This window comes from Schistocerca serialis, chromosome 2 (genome assembly GCF_023864345.2).
Source record: "Schistocerca serialis cubense isolate TAMUIC-IGC-003099 chromosome 2, iqSchSeri2.2, whole genome shotgun sequence".
Taxonomy (NCBI): domain Eukaryota; kingdom Metazoa; phylum Arthropoda; class Insecta; order Orthoptera; family Acrididae; genus Schistocerca; species Schistocerca serialis.
The window spans coordinates 233,751,692-233,769,295 of NC_064639.1; the positions used below are offsets into that span (position 1 = coordinate 233,751,692).

General features: G+C 43.3%; 1 protein-coding gene across 1 annotated transcript in view; it reads right to left on the minus strand.

Moving 5' to 3' along the window:
* Positions 1-17,604, minus strand: part of LOC126455873 (probable G-protein coupled receptor CG31760) — a 1,325,234-nt gene that overhangs the window by 231,311 nt on the left and 1,076,319 nt on the right. Inside the window, exon 7 of the mRNA XM_050091633.1 lies at positions 2,342-2,480. Within this exon, the coding sequence (XP_049947590.1) occupies positions 2,342-2,480 (139 nt within the window). The remainder of the gene's footprint in view (positions 1-2,341; positions 2,481-17,604) is intronic.

The following is a 17,604-nucleotide window of genomic DNA, read 5'->3' on the forward strand; positions in this document are numbered from 1 at the left end:
ATTCGTTGAAGAATGAATGACGGAAATAAAAGTTCAGATGTAATATTAAACTTTGGGCGATAAGACATCAGTGACAAGGTTCGCTGATGACGTTGCCATCCTCAATGAGAGGACAGAATATGGACTGAGAGTAAATCGAAGAAAGATGAAAGTAATGAAAAGTAGTAGAAACGAGAACAGCGAAGGACTTAGCGACATTGGTAACCACAAAGTGGACAAGTTTAAGGAATTCTGCAACCTAGGAAGCAAAATACACTACTGGGCATTAAAATTGCTACACCACGAAGATGACGTGCTACAGACGCGAAATTTAACCGACAGGAAGAAGATGCTGTGATATGCAAATGATTAGCTTTTAAGAACATTCACACAAGGTTGGCGCCGGTGGCGACACCTACAACGTGCTGACATGAGGAAAGTTTCCCAGCGATTTCTCATACACAAACGGAAGTTGACCGGTGTTGCCTGGTGAAACGTTGTTATGATGCCTCGTATAAGGAGGAGAAATGCGTACCATCACGTTTCCGACTTTGATAAAGGTCGAATTGTAGCCTATAGCGATTGCTGTTTATCGTATCGCGACATTGCTGCTCTCGTTGGTCGAGATGCAATGACTGTTAGCAGAATATGGAATCGATGGTTTCAGGAGGGTAATACGGAACGCCGTGCTAGATCCCAACGGCCTCGTATCACTACCAATCGAGATGATAGGCATCTTACCCGCATGGCTGTAACGGATCGTGCAGCCACGTCTCGATTCCTGAGTCAACAGATGGGGACGTTTGCAAGACAACAACGATCTGCACGAACAGTTCGACGACGTTTGCAGCAGCATGGACTATCAGCCCGGAGACCATGGCTGCGGTTACCCTTGGCGCTGCATCACAGACAGGAGCGCCTGCGATGGTGTACTCAACGACGAACCTGGGTGCACGAATGGCAAAACGTCATTTTTTTTTCGGGTGAATCCAGGTTCTGTTTACAGCATCATGATGGTCGCATCCGTGTTTGGCGACATCGCGGTGAACGCACATTGGAAGCGTGTGTTCGTCGTCGCCATACTGGCGTATCACCTGGCGTGATGGTATGGGGTGCCATTGGTTACACGTCTCGGTCACTTCTTGTTCGCATTGACGGCACTTTGAACAGTGGACGTTTCATTTCAGATGTGTTACGACCCGTGGCTCCACCCTTCATTCGATCCGTGCGAAACCCTAGATTTCAGCAGGATAATGCACGACCGCATGTTGCAGGTCCTGTACGGACCTTTCTGGATACAGAAAGGCCAGCACATTCTCCTGATCTCTCACCAATTGAAAAGTCTGGTCAATGGTGGCCGAGCAACTGGCTCGTCACAATATGCCAGTCACTACTCTTGATGAACTGTGGTATCGTGTTGAAGCTGCATGGGCAGCTGTGCCTGTACACGCCATCCAAGCTCTGTTTGACTCAATGCCAGGCGTATCAAGGCCGATAATACGGCCAGAGGTGGTTGTTCTGGGTACTGATTTCTCAGGATCTATGCACCCAAACTGTGTGAAAATGTAATCACATGTCAGTTCTAGTATAATATATTTGTCCACTGCATACCCGTTTATCTTCTGCATTTCTTCTTATTGTAGCAGTTTTAATGGCCAGTAGTGTAACCCGTGAAGGAGGACATAAAAAGCTGACTGGCACTATCAAAAAGGGCATTTCTGGTCAAGAGAAGTCTGCTAGCGTCGAAAGTAATTTGAGGAAGAAATTTCTGAGAATGTGCGTTCGGAACACAGCACTGTGGGGCAGTGAGGCATGGACTTTTGGAAAACCGGAACGGAAGAGAGTCAAGGCGTTTGTGGTGTGGTGCCACAGTAGAATATTCATAATTAAGTGGACTGATGAAGCAAGAAATGACAAAGTGAGGTGAGGAATACGTGGAAAACATTGACAAGAATAAGGGGCAGGATGATACGATTTGTGGTACCATATCAAGGTACAGCCTCCATGGTATTTGAGAGTGTTCTAGAGATATCCAGGAATTAGTGGAATGGGTTAGGTGTTAGTGATTGGGATGAAGAAGTTTCCGAGGAGAGGATTTCACGCCGGCTCACTACAAACCGGTATGAAGGCCTTAGCCCCTTCTCCCCCCCCCCCCCTTCAAAAATGATTAGTCATAGTTCGCACAACCTGGTCGCACCCCAGCCCCCCCTTTTCGTCCCCCCTCCCTATCGATAAAGGAAAACGCCCTGGTCCCTCACTCACTCCCTAGCCACCTCGCCCTCAGAGCGCCAAAGCCAAAGTTGAGGACCACTCCCACATATTTTGTTTAGTAAATGTCACACTACAGTCGCTGTGGACGTACCTGCGTGGTGTCATTGTGGCACTTATGCGTACTGTGGAATGCCCGCAGCTCGGATCGCGGGGGTGGCTCGCTGCTTGCCTCGCACTGGTTCACCTCCAACGGCGTCACGTTCACGTCAAGCGACAGGTAGCCCTTCGTCCTGCAACACAAATAGGTCATCGGTTCTAAAAGCGGTACATTACGGCGCTGGGATGTAACACAACGGGTATTATGCCGTATCAATACACGAGAAACGTTACTCACTTCCGCACCCAGTGTCATGCCTGTGTGGTGGCATTCGAGTAGGGTATCAATTAAACGAAATGAAACTTCACGGATTGAGACGGTACGTAATGTTATGTCACTGAGTGTAAAATCAAATGTACAAAGAAAATAAGACGTTGCATCCTATGTGATCAGGATGCATGCTCATATGCGGATGGGAATGGCGTCAAAAAGCCGATGTGTCTTATCCTGAGGCAACATATCCCACAACTATTATACTTTGTCATTGATGTGCTGAGTACTGGCCCTGTGACGGGGTTGATGTCTGAGCTGGTCCCACACATATGATCTACTAGGGACAGTTCAGGGCATCTTGCTGGTCACAGCAGTACTCGTCAACATCAAGCAGACAGTTCACAGAGACATGCGCCGTAGGTGAACTACCATTGTCCTTTTGAAAAACAGCTTCACAGTAGTATCGCATGAGAGGTAACACATGAGGAGAAAGAACGTCCGTGACATACCACTGTGCCGGTCGAGTGGCCGAGCGGTTCTAGGCGCTTCAGTCCGGAACCGCGCTGCTGCTACGGTCGCAGGTTCGAATCCTGCCTCGGGCATGGATGTATGTGATGTCCTTAAGTTAGTTAGGTTTGAGTAGTTATAAGTTCTATGGGACTGATGACCTCAGATGTTAAGTCCCATAGTGCTCAGAGTCATTTGAACCATTTTTGAACATACCACTGTGCCGGCAGAGTGCGCCTATTCACTGGCAGTCATGACCTGAAATCATAATAGATGGTTCCACACACTAAGACGCCACATGTGACACTGCTGCGACCTTACAAACACTGGAGAATGTGATCTCGCCCAGGTTCCTTCATACCAGTCGGCGATGGTCATCCGGGGTGGTACAGAACCTAGATTCGTAGCTAACCACATAACAGTGCGACGCTGTCCAACAGCAGTCCATGCTCCCCTGTCGCGGCACCACTCCAAACGCTGCTGTTTGTGTTGTCAGGTTAACGGCAGTGTATGCATAGGATGATGATTTCCTAGTCTGGCTGCTGGTAATGTCCAACCAGTGGTGCATGATGACACACAACTTTGCAGGAAGTCCACTACTCGTTCTCAGATGGCAGGCGTTTATGTTAGTACTTGGTGCACAATACGGCTATCGTTCCTTGTGGTGGTCAGACGTTGTCGACTAGAACCTTGAATTGCGAATCCTCTCGTTCCCATGGACCATAACATCAGATCACTGTCACATCCAAACACTCCAAAAATCGGAATGCTGCACGATTCGACGATCCAGCCAAATAGGAATCCAAAATTAGACATCTTTCACCGTCTGGCAGGTGTTGGTTACGCTGCCTCACACAAGTACGCAGCATCTTCGTGTTCTTCACTGTGATGACTGAAGATCTGACCCTGTTTCTGCCCCTTAGATATCCTACCAGCGCTGATAACAACACCTAACACGAATACCACTAATGCAGTCTGGTAGCTGTTAAATGCGTCACAGAGAACTGCAACGTTCCTCCTTGATGGTGTGTCCCTGTACAAAGTTACGTTGATATCCGACTGTGTCCTCTTGGTCATTAACGTTTTTTGTCAGTAGTGTGCAATGCTACGTGACTTAAAGAGACATTAGTGCTTGGATTTTAAAAAAAAAAAAAGAAAAGAAAAGACCGATGAAACTTATTTTAACATAGAAGTGTTGCAATAGCAAGGTTCGAAACAATACACCACGAAGGAATTATCCGAATGGGACTGAAATCGGTAGATGTGACATACATGTACAGACATACAAATGATTACATTTTCAGAAAATCTTGATTATTTATTCAAGAGAATGAGTTTCACAAAACTGAGCAAGTCAATAACGCGTCGGTATACGTTTTGTGAGCAGTTAGTCGCCTCGGCATTGATTGACAGAGTTGTTGGATGTCCTCTTGAGGGATGTCGTCCCAGATTCTGTACAAATGGAGCGTTAGATAGTCAAAATCCCGAGGTGGTCGAAGGGCTGTACCCATAATGGTCCGAACGTACTCAATTGGAGAGAGATTCGGCTACTTCGCTGGCCAAGGTAGGGTTTGGCAAGCACGAAGACCAGCATTAGAAACCCTTGTTGTGTGCGGGCGGCCATTATATTGCTGAAATGTCTCCAACACGTCTTCGCTGGTCATCGCGGTTCAGCTGGAAGCGGGACTCATCACTGGACACAGTTCTACTCCAGTCAATGAGATACGCGTGGAGACGCCCGACTCCGTTGTGATACCAACCTGCCCGTTGCCCTCCATACGATCAGACAACCAGAAGTGATATTTGGGATGCCATTTCATTTCATAGCAGGATCCCACTGGTTGTCATCAGCAGGACCCTTACAGCCCAGTCGACGGTATTCTACGCCCCGTTTTGTTGCCCTTCACGGTAAGGCTTCCTGGGTGTACATTTCAGTAAAATAATCCGCCCACACACGCTGAGAGTTTCTACTGTGTACCAAACACTATCTCGGCCAGCAACGTACCCATAACAGTCTCCAATTGAGAACGTTATGGGCGTTGTAGGGAGGCCCCTAGAAGCAGCTCGGGATTTTGACGACCTAACTCGCCAAATGGACAGACTTTGGTACGATATCCCTTGGGAGAATATCCAACAGCTCTTTCAATCAATGCCAAGCCGAATAACTGCTTGCATAATAACGATTTGTGTTTAAATAACTGTAAGCTTAAAAACGCTAGGAAATTGTTTGCTTTTTAATATTATTGTCAAGCGCCGTCTGATAATTCGCCTGAAATCATAGAGGAATTTGGAAATGACATTAAAGTTCAGGAGAACAATATAAAAATGGCACTGCAATTCTATTAGAGACAACAGAGGACTTGGAAGACATTTCGTCCTTATGGAATTAACAAGAATACGGAATGTAGTTTATTTTTCTTGTGTAGTGTGACATAACTATTCGCATTTAACTTTTGTGAATGAAATTAACTAACATCAGCTGACTTCTGAGATCTTGTCAACTCGTAGGAAGCAAAGAATGGAATTGCTTTCGAAATACATATGATTTAGTTTTAAAAAAATGTGGTTGCCAGTCTGTCGCAGCTAGTTAGATGATACGATAACATTATATATAAATTGTTAAGGAACCTGATCCTATAGCTTAACTGAGACAAGGAGCTGAGAAATACGAGTACGCAGATCGAATGCATACAACGATTTATCGACCGTTGGTCTGTGAAACCTGTCAGTCTTGGTTGTGGCTGTAAGCGGTTTTCCGTTTGGGTATGCTGAGCTGATGCCTATTCTCCCCCTCAGAAAATACGACATGGAATCACTTTAAATACGATAACGCAAAGAACAAAGTTTACATAATTCACAGACAGATGGCCCAACATAACTTCTCACCGTGTGGCGGCAGGAAAGGCATCCGGCCACAAAAATGGAGAAAATATGTAATCGCGTAAACCACGGACCCCATATGAAAGAGATAGGTTTAAAATTAATACCAACATACGTTTGAAAAAATGTATACGTTTCTTAAGCATGATGCAATCTGGTGAAGCTCATAGTTGAGGTCACAGCGTATGATGGCAGATATGGCTCTTACGGCTGCAAAGTGTGCGTGCAGCATATGTAACTAGGCGCTAGAGAGTATGAGAAACCCACATAGAGGCCTTCCACCATTCTTAGCTGAGAGTTATGAATATTACCGAACCATCACTTTAATACGGTAAGTCATGGTTGAAGTATACTAAAACGAATTAGTTACAGAGGAATGAGGAGACTGTCAAAACTCGCTCATGAGAACTATCAGGAAGAGCTTCCAACGAAATGTAGGAACACCGAATGCAGTACTGATCCTACTTCCTGCAGTCAAAAAGGAACACTCACATTTATAGTAATTGCAGGTTTAAAAAAACTTTTGATAGTTTTGACTGGCGTTCACTTCGGAAAGATCAGGGATAAAATACGTGGGGTGGGGGGTCAACTGTTATCAACAACTTCTAAAGAAATCAGTTTGTAATTTTAAGAGTCGAATGACATCAAAGGGAGACAAGTGTTTGAAAAGGGAGTGAATGAAGTTAGCAGCCTATCCATTATGTCGTTCAGCCTATACACTGGCCGTGCATTAAATCAAACCATGGAGAAATTTGGAAACGACATTAAAGTTCAGGAGATAGAAATAAAAGTGACACCACAATTCTATTAGAGACGACTGAGAAGTTGGGAGAACAGTTAAACAGAATGGGTAGCATCTTGATAAGAGGTGCAGAGGTTATAAGGTGAAAATCGAATAAATGAAACGAAGATTTAGTCGAATTAAATCAGGTAGTGGTAAGGAATCTGGTTAGGAAATAATGTACTGTAAGGTTGCAGGAGATTTTTGCTATTAGGAAAGGAAAATAATGGGAAAAGTAAATATAAAATTCATGTATGCAACAGTAATAAAAGCGTTTCTGAGAATGAGCAGGTTTTTAACATCAACTATAAATTTAATTTTAGGAAATAAATTTATGATGTCTTTTCTGAAAGCGTTTCTTTGGAACATAGCTTTGCACAGAAGGGAAATGTGGACGATAAACGGTACAGATAGACAGCACTGTACTGCTACAGAAGAATACTGAAGATTAAACTGTAGATCACACAGTTAATGAAAGGGTGGTGGATCTAACAGAGAAGAAAGTAAATTGACGGCACAACATGACTAAAAGAAACGATAGGTTGAGGGCACACATCGCGAAGCATCCACCAGAAGTTGACATGCTAATGCAGCCGGCCGCGGTGGCCGAGCGGTTCTGGGCGCTTCAGTCCACAACTGCGCGACTGCTACGGTCGCAGGTTCGAATCCTGCCTCGGGCATGGATGTGTGTGATGTCCTTAGGTTAGTTAGGTTTAAGTAGTTCTAAGTTCTAGGCGACTGATGACCTCAGAAGTTAAGTCGCGTAGTGCTCAGAGCCATTTGAACCATTTGAATAGAGGCAGGCTATCTCACAGAGCTCTATCGAGCAAATTTTTGGACTAATGACCACGTCGACAATATTTAGTATAAAGCCCCAGCGGAAATATGACTCATATAATTCCTTTGCTAATAAGCATAGAAACACTAAAAAATTTAGATTCTTGCACTTTCTAAATCTTAGTCATTCACTGAATTTATCACTGGCATTGTACTGTCTTCATGCGCAGAGTTCAGTATACGAGGACTATTCGGAAAATAGTGTCCGACCGATCGCGAAATAGAAACTACTGCAAAAATCTAAAATATTTTCCATTGTTGCTTGTCTGTGCCAAAACGTTGTTTTTCATAGCCAGCGCTTAATGTGAACGGAGATGAACATGAAAGGGAGCCAAGTCGGACTATGTGGCCGGTGGTCAAATGTTTCTAATCGGAAACGCTGCAATGGCATCCTCATTGCCCCTGCAGTGTGAGGCCGAGAATTGTCTTAACGAAGGAAATGCATGACACGTACGTTATCTGGGGTTGCATGAAATCAGGCGAAACCTCTCAGCGGGCACCCATACTTGAAGAGAGAAAATATTGTTTTAGACATCTGTACATGCTCACTGTACTCTCATAACTGAAAAGAGTCACTTAACGTGATCGATACTAGAGACACAGCCCTACATGTCTGTGCAGAACGTTATCGGATTTTGACTATTGTTTCCATTTCGCGACCTATCGGACCTTATTTTCCGAATAGCCCTTGTACATGCTTTTTCAGAATTAAGGGCGAAATCGTACTGAATATAGTGCAATAATTCTTTTAAATAAGTGAACTTTAGTGTCTTTGTTGTTCTGATATGGTATCTGCTCCTGAAATCATATTGAAAAGAAAGACGTTCTCGAAAAAATAATTAATTAAGTCTTGTAGAATACGATTCATTTTTACACTAGTCAGAAAGATGGGCTCTTCCCCTATAATAGGACTGTTTATCCCATATTACGGTATTCTTCTCAGTTTGTTTTAATGAGATTCGAACTTTATTCACTCTCTGTCTCGTAAAATCTACTTCTGTTGGGCCCTAAATACTCTGCTACATTGCACCAGAAGTGTCAGTTGCAATTTATCATTTACTGTGAACTAAACGTTAAATACTGTTTGTGATTACATTTCTTCTATCTCGGCGTCTCTAGATGGAAATTACTCTTTGTTGATTGGCATTTGAAGTCGCTGAGCCGATGTGCGCCAGCGCCTGTCAAATAAAATGAGCGCCATTAAAGGGCCGTGACGACCCTCGGCGATAGCGATTCGATATCGGAAACATGGAACTAATCAGGGATCGAGAGACCAGGAATATCCGGTAGTAACTGACGCCTGTGTGGAATGAATTTTTACCAAGCGAAATATTCATAGCTCGAGCCACTAGATAACGGGTAAAAATAATCATCACAATTGGCTACAGCTGTATTTACTTCCACTGAAATCAAACAAAAACTTAATGTATATGTATAAAAGGTGCGGAATTCAACGAGTAGAAAATGCTACAACATATCCTCGCAGATTAAATGCATCGATGCAGAGTGATTTATACGAGTATATTCTGCAACGCTTTTTACTCCTTGAGTTGTGCACCAGTGCCTTTATCGCATCCTAGGTGTTTTCACTATTTCTTATAAGTTCAAGATAATTTATTCATGACGGTACGTCAGAGGCTACAACCGTCTCTCATACCACGACAACTTCAAGCATATTTCCACTAATTCCTCCTAAAGTAAGTGAATGTGTTTCTCTAAGTCCATCCGTCGTAGTTACGAAGCAAGACTGAATTTTTAACATTTGCTGTCGACAGACATGGTTAAAGTATTCACTGACAGATCGAAAATAACTGATCATCCAGACATGAGTGTCACGTCATTTCTCCTGACCTCTAAGCAGACACAATCCCTCCTTCCGAACAAACCAGCATTTACCGCAGAGGCAATGGCTGTCATGTACACATTTTTTTGGTCAGGTCACCTGCATTATACACGATATCTGACTAGTTAGGTGTACTATCGACTCTCAACACCCAGTAATTCGGACGGACAGCATCGTTCATCTTATGAACATAATGCGGAAGGTGAATGAGCTACAGTGGGATGAAACATGGGTGAAATTCCTGTGATGACATCGCACTAAGGTCTCCAACAAAATGAGTACGTAGTGACACCACATCGTCTGGCTACGTCAGTATTGATTGAAATTTGAAATCGTGATTGAAATTCTCACTGCTTTCGCATTAATGGGATGTTAAACATAATGACTATAGCAGAATGTTATTTTATAGTACTTTATGTATGAAATATCAAAATATTTGTCTATATTTGTTGTAGTATGTCTCACGAGATTGAAATATGGAATTGGCGAATACCACTAATCTGAAACATTGTCCGAACATACCTCAGAAGGTACAACGGTACCGACCGACCGTCGTGTCCATCTCAGCCGACAGGCATCAATAGGTACGAATATGGAGGGGCTTGTGGCTAGCACATCTTTCTCCCCGCCATATCGATTTTCGTGACCAGAGCTGCTACTTGCCAATAAAGTAGCTCCTCAATATTGTCCTCTCAAGGGCTAAGTGCACACCGCTTGTCAAAAGCACTCAGTAGATCCGGACAGTTTGCGTCCAAATGGTAGTCAAGCCTGACAGCATTTAACTTCTGTGATCTGATGGGAACCGGTATTACCACTACGGTAAGGCCGTTTGCTGGTGAATGCCACACTTACGTCATACTGTATGCCAGTACCACGTCACACCCATCTGCTAGCGGTTAACGGAAACAACAGTCGACTACTAAGAATTTGAAATCAATAAATGCAGTACTTTGGAGGCTAGACAGCAAGATTTGTCAGGTCACATTATTAAATCCGACGTCAAAAAGTCTAAAGATGAAAAATTGCTGTATATTTCCTATTTACATACACTTCTACACGACTGCTCCGCATTTAACACTTCGGTGTTTTGACATTATTTCTGGAATAGTACGTTGGGAACATAACACTTAATTGTACCCGTGCGAGCTCTGGTTTCTCTACTTTATTACGATGGCCATTTTATCCTATAGAGGCGAGAGCCAACAAATTATTTTGGCATTCGGAGGAGAAAGTTGGTTATTGAAATTTAGTGAAAAGATATCGCCACAACGTAAGATACCATTGTTCTAATGATTACCACACCAACTCTGCTATCATATCTGTAACTCTCTCTCCCTCGTTTCACTATAACACAACTCGAGCTGCCCTCCATAGAAAAAGTTTGAAGTTCTCCATCATCTTAATTAACTAATTGGTTCAAATGGCTTAAATGGTTGTGAGCAGTATGGGATTTAAGGTCTGAGGTCATCAGTCCCCTAGAACTTAAAACTACTTAACCTTAACTAACCTAAGGACATCACACACATCCATGCCTGAGGCAGGATTCGAAACTGCGACCGCAGCAGTCGCGCGGTTCCAGACTGAAGCGCCTAGAACCACTCGTCCACAGCGGCCGGCAACTAATTGAAACTAGAAAAAATAGAAGATCGCTGAAAATGAGGTAATGCAAAAACGAGTATGGCAGTATGGCGGCTGATGGCCCACATTTCCACGCCAAGAACCAACAACATCGGGACATCGATTTACCAGGTACTGCGGTGGACTAGCTGCAGCAAGAAGGCCAGTTTGTGTCTATGCCGTACTCAGCGGGACGCTTGTGGCCAGCACTACTATGAAAAAAGTTATAAAAATAAAGTAGGTGTTCTAGAGACGGCACCAAGAATAAGTATTGTAAAGCAGACTGGCTTGATGAAACGAGGTTTTGCGTCTGAAGGTGAAGCATTCCTGCGGTCGATTGACGCTATTTGCCTTATGAAGAGTCTGCCCAGGCTCTAAACTGGGGAGCGTTTCGGAAGGGGCAACTCATACAGTATTAGCAACTCGTATTAGCTTCGTGGGAGAGGGAGGGATGAAGTAAGCGAAGCAAAGTTTCTTATAAAATGAAATGCAAAACTGTTGTAATACTGTGTTTATTAATCATCAAACATATTAATCGAATGAAGCAACAAGTTTACTGTAACCTGTCACGCTTTATTTTCTTCCATGACCCGTTTAGGAGGTTTAAATTTCCATCGTCAGTTAGGATTATATCTTCATCATCAGTTGTGTTATGACTGTGGCAGTGTCTCGTAGAAGAGGAAAACAAAAGTTTTCTGTGTATGGTTCGTAGTTTTCTAGAGGTCCTTGATTGAAAGGATGAACGAAAGCATAATTTAAAACTAAAAATACTTCCAATGATCACAGAGCCCTTTCGTGTCCTGTTACATTATATACTAAATCGCACATTGTAAACACTGAAGGGAGCAAAAATGGCTTCTATAATATAATAAGTGCAAAGATCATACACCAAAACAAATGTGTTCTGGTAGAATAACTTTATTGATCACTGGGGTCACTCACGAACGACTTCATACATGCGACACTCTTAGTACATCACCTCTGCCCTACAGGATCGTTGAGGATCTCGGTAGCAGTATTCAAGTACTCTTTTGCTAATTCGTTGCACATTCCGTTTTTCCAATAAAACGCAGTCTGGTTCACCTTCCCGGCAGCATTTTCTGTGTGACTATCCCAGTTTTAAGTTGTTCGTGGTTGCGATCCACAGGTATTTAGTTGAAACGTTGTTGTTGTGGTCTTCAGTCCTGAGACTGGTTTGATGCAACTCTCCATGCTACTCTATCCTGTGCAAGCTGCTTCATCTCCCAGTACGTACTGCAGCCTACATCCTTCTGAATCTGCTTAGTGTATTCATCTCTTGGTCTCCCTCTACGAGTTTTACCCTCGAGTCAAGTTGTGCCACAAACTCCATTTCTCCCCAATCCTATTCGATACCTCCTCATTAGTTATGTGATCTACCCATCAAATCTTCAGCATTCTTCTGTAGCACCACATTTCGAAAGCCTCTATTCTCTTCTTGTCTAAACTATTTATCGTCCATGTTTCACTTCCATACATGGCTACACCCATACAAATACTTCCAGAAACGACTTCCTGACACTTAAATCTAAACTCGATGTTAACAAATTTCTCTTCTTCAGAAAAGCTTTCTTTGCCATTGTCAGTCTACATTTTATATCCTCTCTACTTCGACCATCATCAGTTATTTTGCTTCCCAAGTAGCAAAACTCCTTTACTACTTTAAATGTCTCATTTCCTAAATTCCCTCAGCATCACCCGCCTTAATTCGACTACATTCAGTTATCCTCGTTCTGCTTTGGTTGATGTTCATCTTATATCCTTCTTTCAAGACACTGTCTATTCCGTTCAACTGCTCTTCCAAGTCCTTTGCTGTCTCTGACAGAATTACAATGTCATCGGCGAACCTTAAAGTTTTTATTTCTTCTCCATGGATTTTAATACCTACTCCGAATTTTTCTTTTCTTTCCTTCACTGCTTGCTCAATATACAGATTGAATAACATCGGGGAGAGACTGCAACCCTGTCTCACTCGCTTCCCAACCACTGCTTCCCTTTATGTCCCTCGACTCTTATAACTGCCATCTGGTTTCTGTACAAATTGTAAATAGCCTTTCGCTCCCTGTATTTTACCCCTGCCACCTTCAGAATTTGAAAGAGAGTATTCCAGTCAACATTGTCAAAAGCTTTCTCTAAGTCTACAAATGCTAGAAACATAGGTTTGCTTTTCCGTAATCTAGCTTCTAAGATAAGTCGTAGGGTCGGTATTGCCTCACGTGTTCCCATATTTCTACGGAATTCAAACTGATCTTCCCCGAGGTCGGCTTCTACCAGTTTTTCCATTCTTCTGTAAAGAATTCGTGTTAGTATTTTGCAGCCGTGACTTATTAAACTGATAGTTCGGTAATGTTCACATCTGTCAACACTGCTTTCTTTGGGATTGGAAGTATTATATTATTCTTGAAGTCTGAGGGTATTTCGCCTGTCTCATACATTTTGCTCACCAGATGGTAGAGTTTTGTCAGGACTGGCTCTCCCAAGGCTGTCAGTAGTTCTAATGGAATGTTGTCTACTCCCGGGACCTTGATTCGACTTAGGTCTTTGAAACGATGAACTTCAAAAGTGTGCGATCCATCGTGTAACCGAAGCTGAAAGTAATTTTTTAGTACTTATGCGGAGCACTTTGTGACGGTACGTCATATAAATATTGTCATTTTTGCGGTTGTAAATCGTAGTTTATGTATTTTATGAATATAATTAGTGTAAAGGATATAGTTAATGTTCTTGAAACAACTGATATGCAACGATAGCATCTTTATTCAATGTCTACGAAAATAAAAAAGGATCGAAAGAGACGCGATTGTACGGCCGAGGAGGAAGGACGTATTTTGTGGGACACACTGTTTTGTTTCGCTATACGGAAGGCAGCCATTGAGCGGCTACACATATTTTAAGTAAGTTATTCGCATTTTGCTTAAATAAACGTGTTATTATTATTACAAAATGAATTTCTTTGTAATAGTTGTCACCTCAAATGTTCGCAGTGGCTAACCATTTTTAATAAGCATTTTTCAGTAATTTGCCCTGCGAGAAGTTCATCTTCCGATGCAGCCTCTGGGCAGCCATTACGCGCCGAACTATTAATTTATTTATCAAAGTGTTAACAGTAAGTGTAAATGCGAGAGATTTCGTTGTACGAACCATTTAAAATTGCAATAGATAATTAATTTACGTTAAAGTTCATGTTATTAAATTATACAGATTCCATGAGTTCAGTAAGTTTTATCTTGGCCACTCCACGGCAACAATCGAAATTCTCTCAAGCCTTGCTTTGCAATCAATAAATAGAAATTCACAAAATTACATTCAATTCAGTTAACGGCAACTATATTTTAGTCATCACGTTCAAAATCTAAAGTTGGTACATGAATAACTGAGGGCCTTCAAGAACCCCTTTCATACTTACTTATGCACGTAAGTAAAAGTGATAAAAAAAGACAATATCCCTGAGAGAAAGAATCATACTGATAAATTAAAAAATATATAAAATATATGTATGTAATAATTTCCTTTGACAGTATCCCTGAGAGAAAGAATCATGCTGATAAATTAAAAAATATATAAAATATATATGTAATAATTTCCTTTGTATGTGACGTCACGAATCCCAACGGACGTCACAACTTCCCTGAACGGTAAACGGTATCATCATCTGAAACAATCTAAACTAGCTACTCAGTTCGCACCCTAGACCGTTTATAAATATTAAGATCAGCAGAGGTCATATAACACTTCATTAGGGAATTCCATATATCACTTCGGTTTCACGAGATGCCATCTCGTCTGTCTGTTCGAACTGTGACCTTTCGGGCAGGAAATCACGAAATCAGTCACTCAACGGGTAGACAATACGACTGTGAGTAGTGGTGTGCAAAACCTTTTGAAAATTTACAAATACGGAATCAATCTGAAATGCGCTGTCAACATGCGTGTGAATATAGAGCCAGTTGTGTTTCGGAAGAGCGATATGTTCTGAATTTCTGCTGGTTGTGTCGCAATAGATCTTTCTCAGGGAGGTATTTCATTATGTTGAAACATTCCAAACCATTAAGCAAATTTTCAAAATTTGCTTGTCTATTATCTACAATTCTCGCAGTTACTTTAAATTTATTAACATTATTCGGTTTTTGGCCACAAATTCAGCTGCTGCTTCCAATGCCAGAAAATGAACGTGTAACGTGTGAGAAAACGTCTATTCAGATACCCCAGCGGACATCAGTAGGTTTGCCTGGTGCATTACTAGCCACTGGGCGGTCCGTGGCAGCGCGCCGCCTCACTTGGGAGTTAGTGCGTAGCGGCTTATCTAACTGCCACTGGCTTCTGCGAGACCTAACTTGGCGGCTCAGTTTTACGACTGTGCACAAGTTGCCCCGCCCCAGTTGAGAGGGACGCGAAACTACCGCCAGTGGCTCGCAGCGAAATGACTTTGCGGCCGACTTGAGTGGACGGCAGACCATGGATTATCCACTGCTACTGCTACTGACCAAACACGCTGGGGACCTCGGCACGTGAAGCCGCGTTATGTAGCTGAGTAAACTGTGACGACCGACATTTAGAAAGTCCACGCGATGCTTAAATGTACTTAAAAAATATTTCAGTTGCATTGCAGCTAGGCTAATTCCTTGGAGTGACTTCACGATCGAGGTTATATGCCACTGTAAAAAATAATTGCTTCGAAAGGTGGTGATATAACAATTCGACCATAAGCTGTATATCAGTGACCTTTCAGAAAATATTAACAATAACCTTAGATTTCTTCAGATGATGCAGTTGCCAACACTACTGGAAAAAGAGTGCAACATCCTCAGTTGGCACCTGGGCACCTGGAAATAATATGTGCCTGCCGGCCGAAGTGGCCGTGCGGTTAAAGGCGCTGCAGTCTGGAACCGCAAGACCGCTACGGTCGCAGGTTCGAATCCTGCCTCGGGCATGGATGTTTGTGATGTCCTTAGGTTAGTTAGGTTTAACTAGTTCTAAGTTCTAGGGGACTAATGACCTCAGCAGTTGAGTCCCATAGTGCTCAGAGCCATTTGAACCATAATATGTGCCTACTGAGGGCATGCAGTGTCAGTATTCATTTGTCATGGTTATCGGCGATCAAATGGATCTCAGGAGGTCTGTCTGTTCACTCTCTGTTTAGACTTTACAGGCAGTACCTGTGCTGAGCTTAGAGGTAAACAGTGTTTGCAACAATTCTTCTATGGTGCAACAATGCCCAGTCGCGAGCAGGTAGTCCAGTTGAACAACTTCAGCCATTAGAACAGGTTGACATTGTGGGCCAGCGAGAAGTTGGATGGATGTATCGACGGATGCCCGTCCCCGGTAGCTGAGTGGTCAGCGCGACAGACTGTCAATCCTAAGGGCCCGGGTTCGATTCCCGGCTGGTTCGGAGATTTTCTCTGCTCAGGGATTGGGTGTTGTGTTGTCCTCATCATCATCATTTCATCCCCATCGACGCGAAAGTCGCCGAAGTGATGTCAAATCGAAAGACTTGCACTCGGCGAACGGTCTACCCGACGGGAGGCCCTCGTCACACGACATTTACATTTACATCGACAGATTTCTGCACATGTTGAGCACAGTGTATTGGTGGTGTGTCGCTGGTTAGGAAGAGACATGTGCAACATTTCCACACCTGTAGATTATTTTCTGGACGTTCGCGTAGTACAGAAACAAGGCAAGATAAGCAAATTATGCGAGTAGCGGTGGCCGACCGAACACCATGAAGGGAACATGCTGCACAAAAAAATGGTTCAAATGGCTCTGAGCACTATGGGACTCAACATCTGAGGTCATCAGTCCCCTAGAACTTAGAACGACTTAAACCTAACTATCCTAAGGACAGCACACACATCCGTGCCCGAGGTAGGATTCGAACCTGCGACCGTAGCGGTCGCGCGGTTCCACACTGTAGCGCCTCGAACCGCTCGGCCACCCCGGCCGGCTCGTCAGTCTCCTCTAGTACTAGAATTCAGTGCAGAACTGTGATTCATCGGTGAACACTGCGACACGATTCATCTGCAGCCCATGCTTCTCAGTCTCAGTAACACGTCACATGCAGCCGTTTCTGCTGTGAGTTCATTGCATCCTACACATGGGACGCAACTGCCTTAGTTCGACTGATGCTAGTCTCCAATCAATGGTGCGGGACGACAGAGAATGTTGCAGGGATTCAAATGCTTGTTCTCCAGTGGCAGGTGCAGATGAAAATGGGTTATGATGCGCTTGGTACACGACATGGTAATCCTCCCTTGTGGTTGGTCAGATGTGGTCAAGGGGAACCTTGACGTCGAGTAAACCTGCCCGTACGTTCCTATCCAGTCCAACATCGGGCCATGTCTTCTGGGTCCTTCACTTTTTTGTCAGGCACTGTACCCCATTGTGATCAAAAGTATCCATACAGCCTTATATAATGCAGACTTGACCACTACATGTTACGGGAATTGGAACCGCGAGTATAAAAAGACGCGGGGAGTATTAACTACTCAAATAAGAACCAGTAACAGCAGAGGGGGTTGGCCAGAGTAACTCGGTGACATCTAACATGTATTGTACATTTTA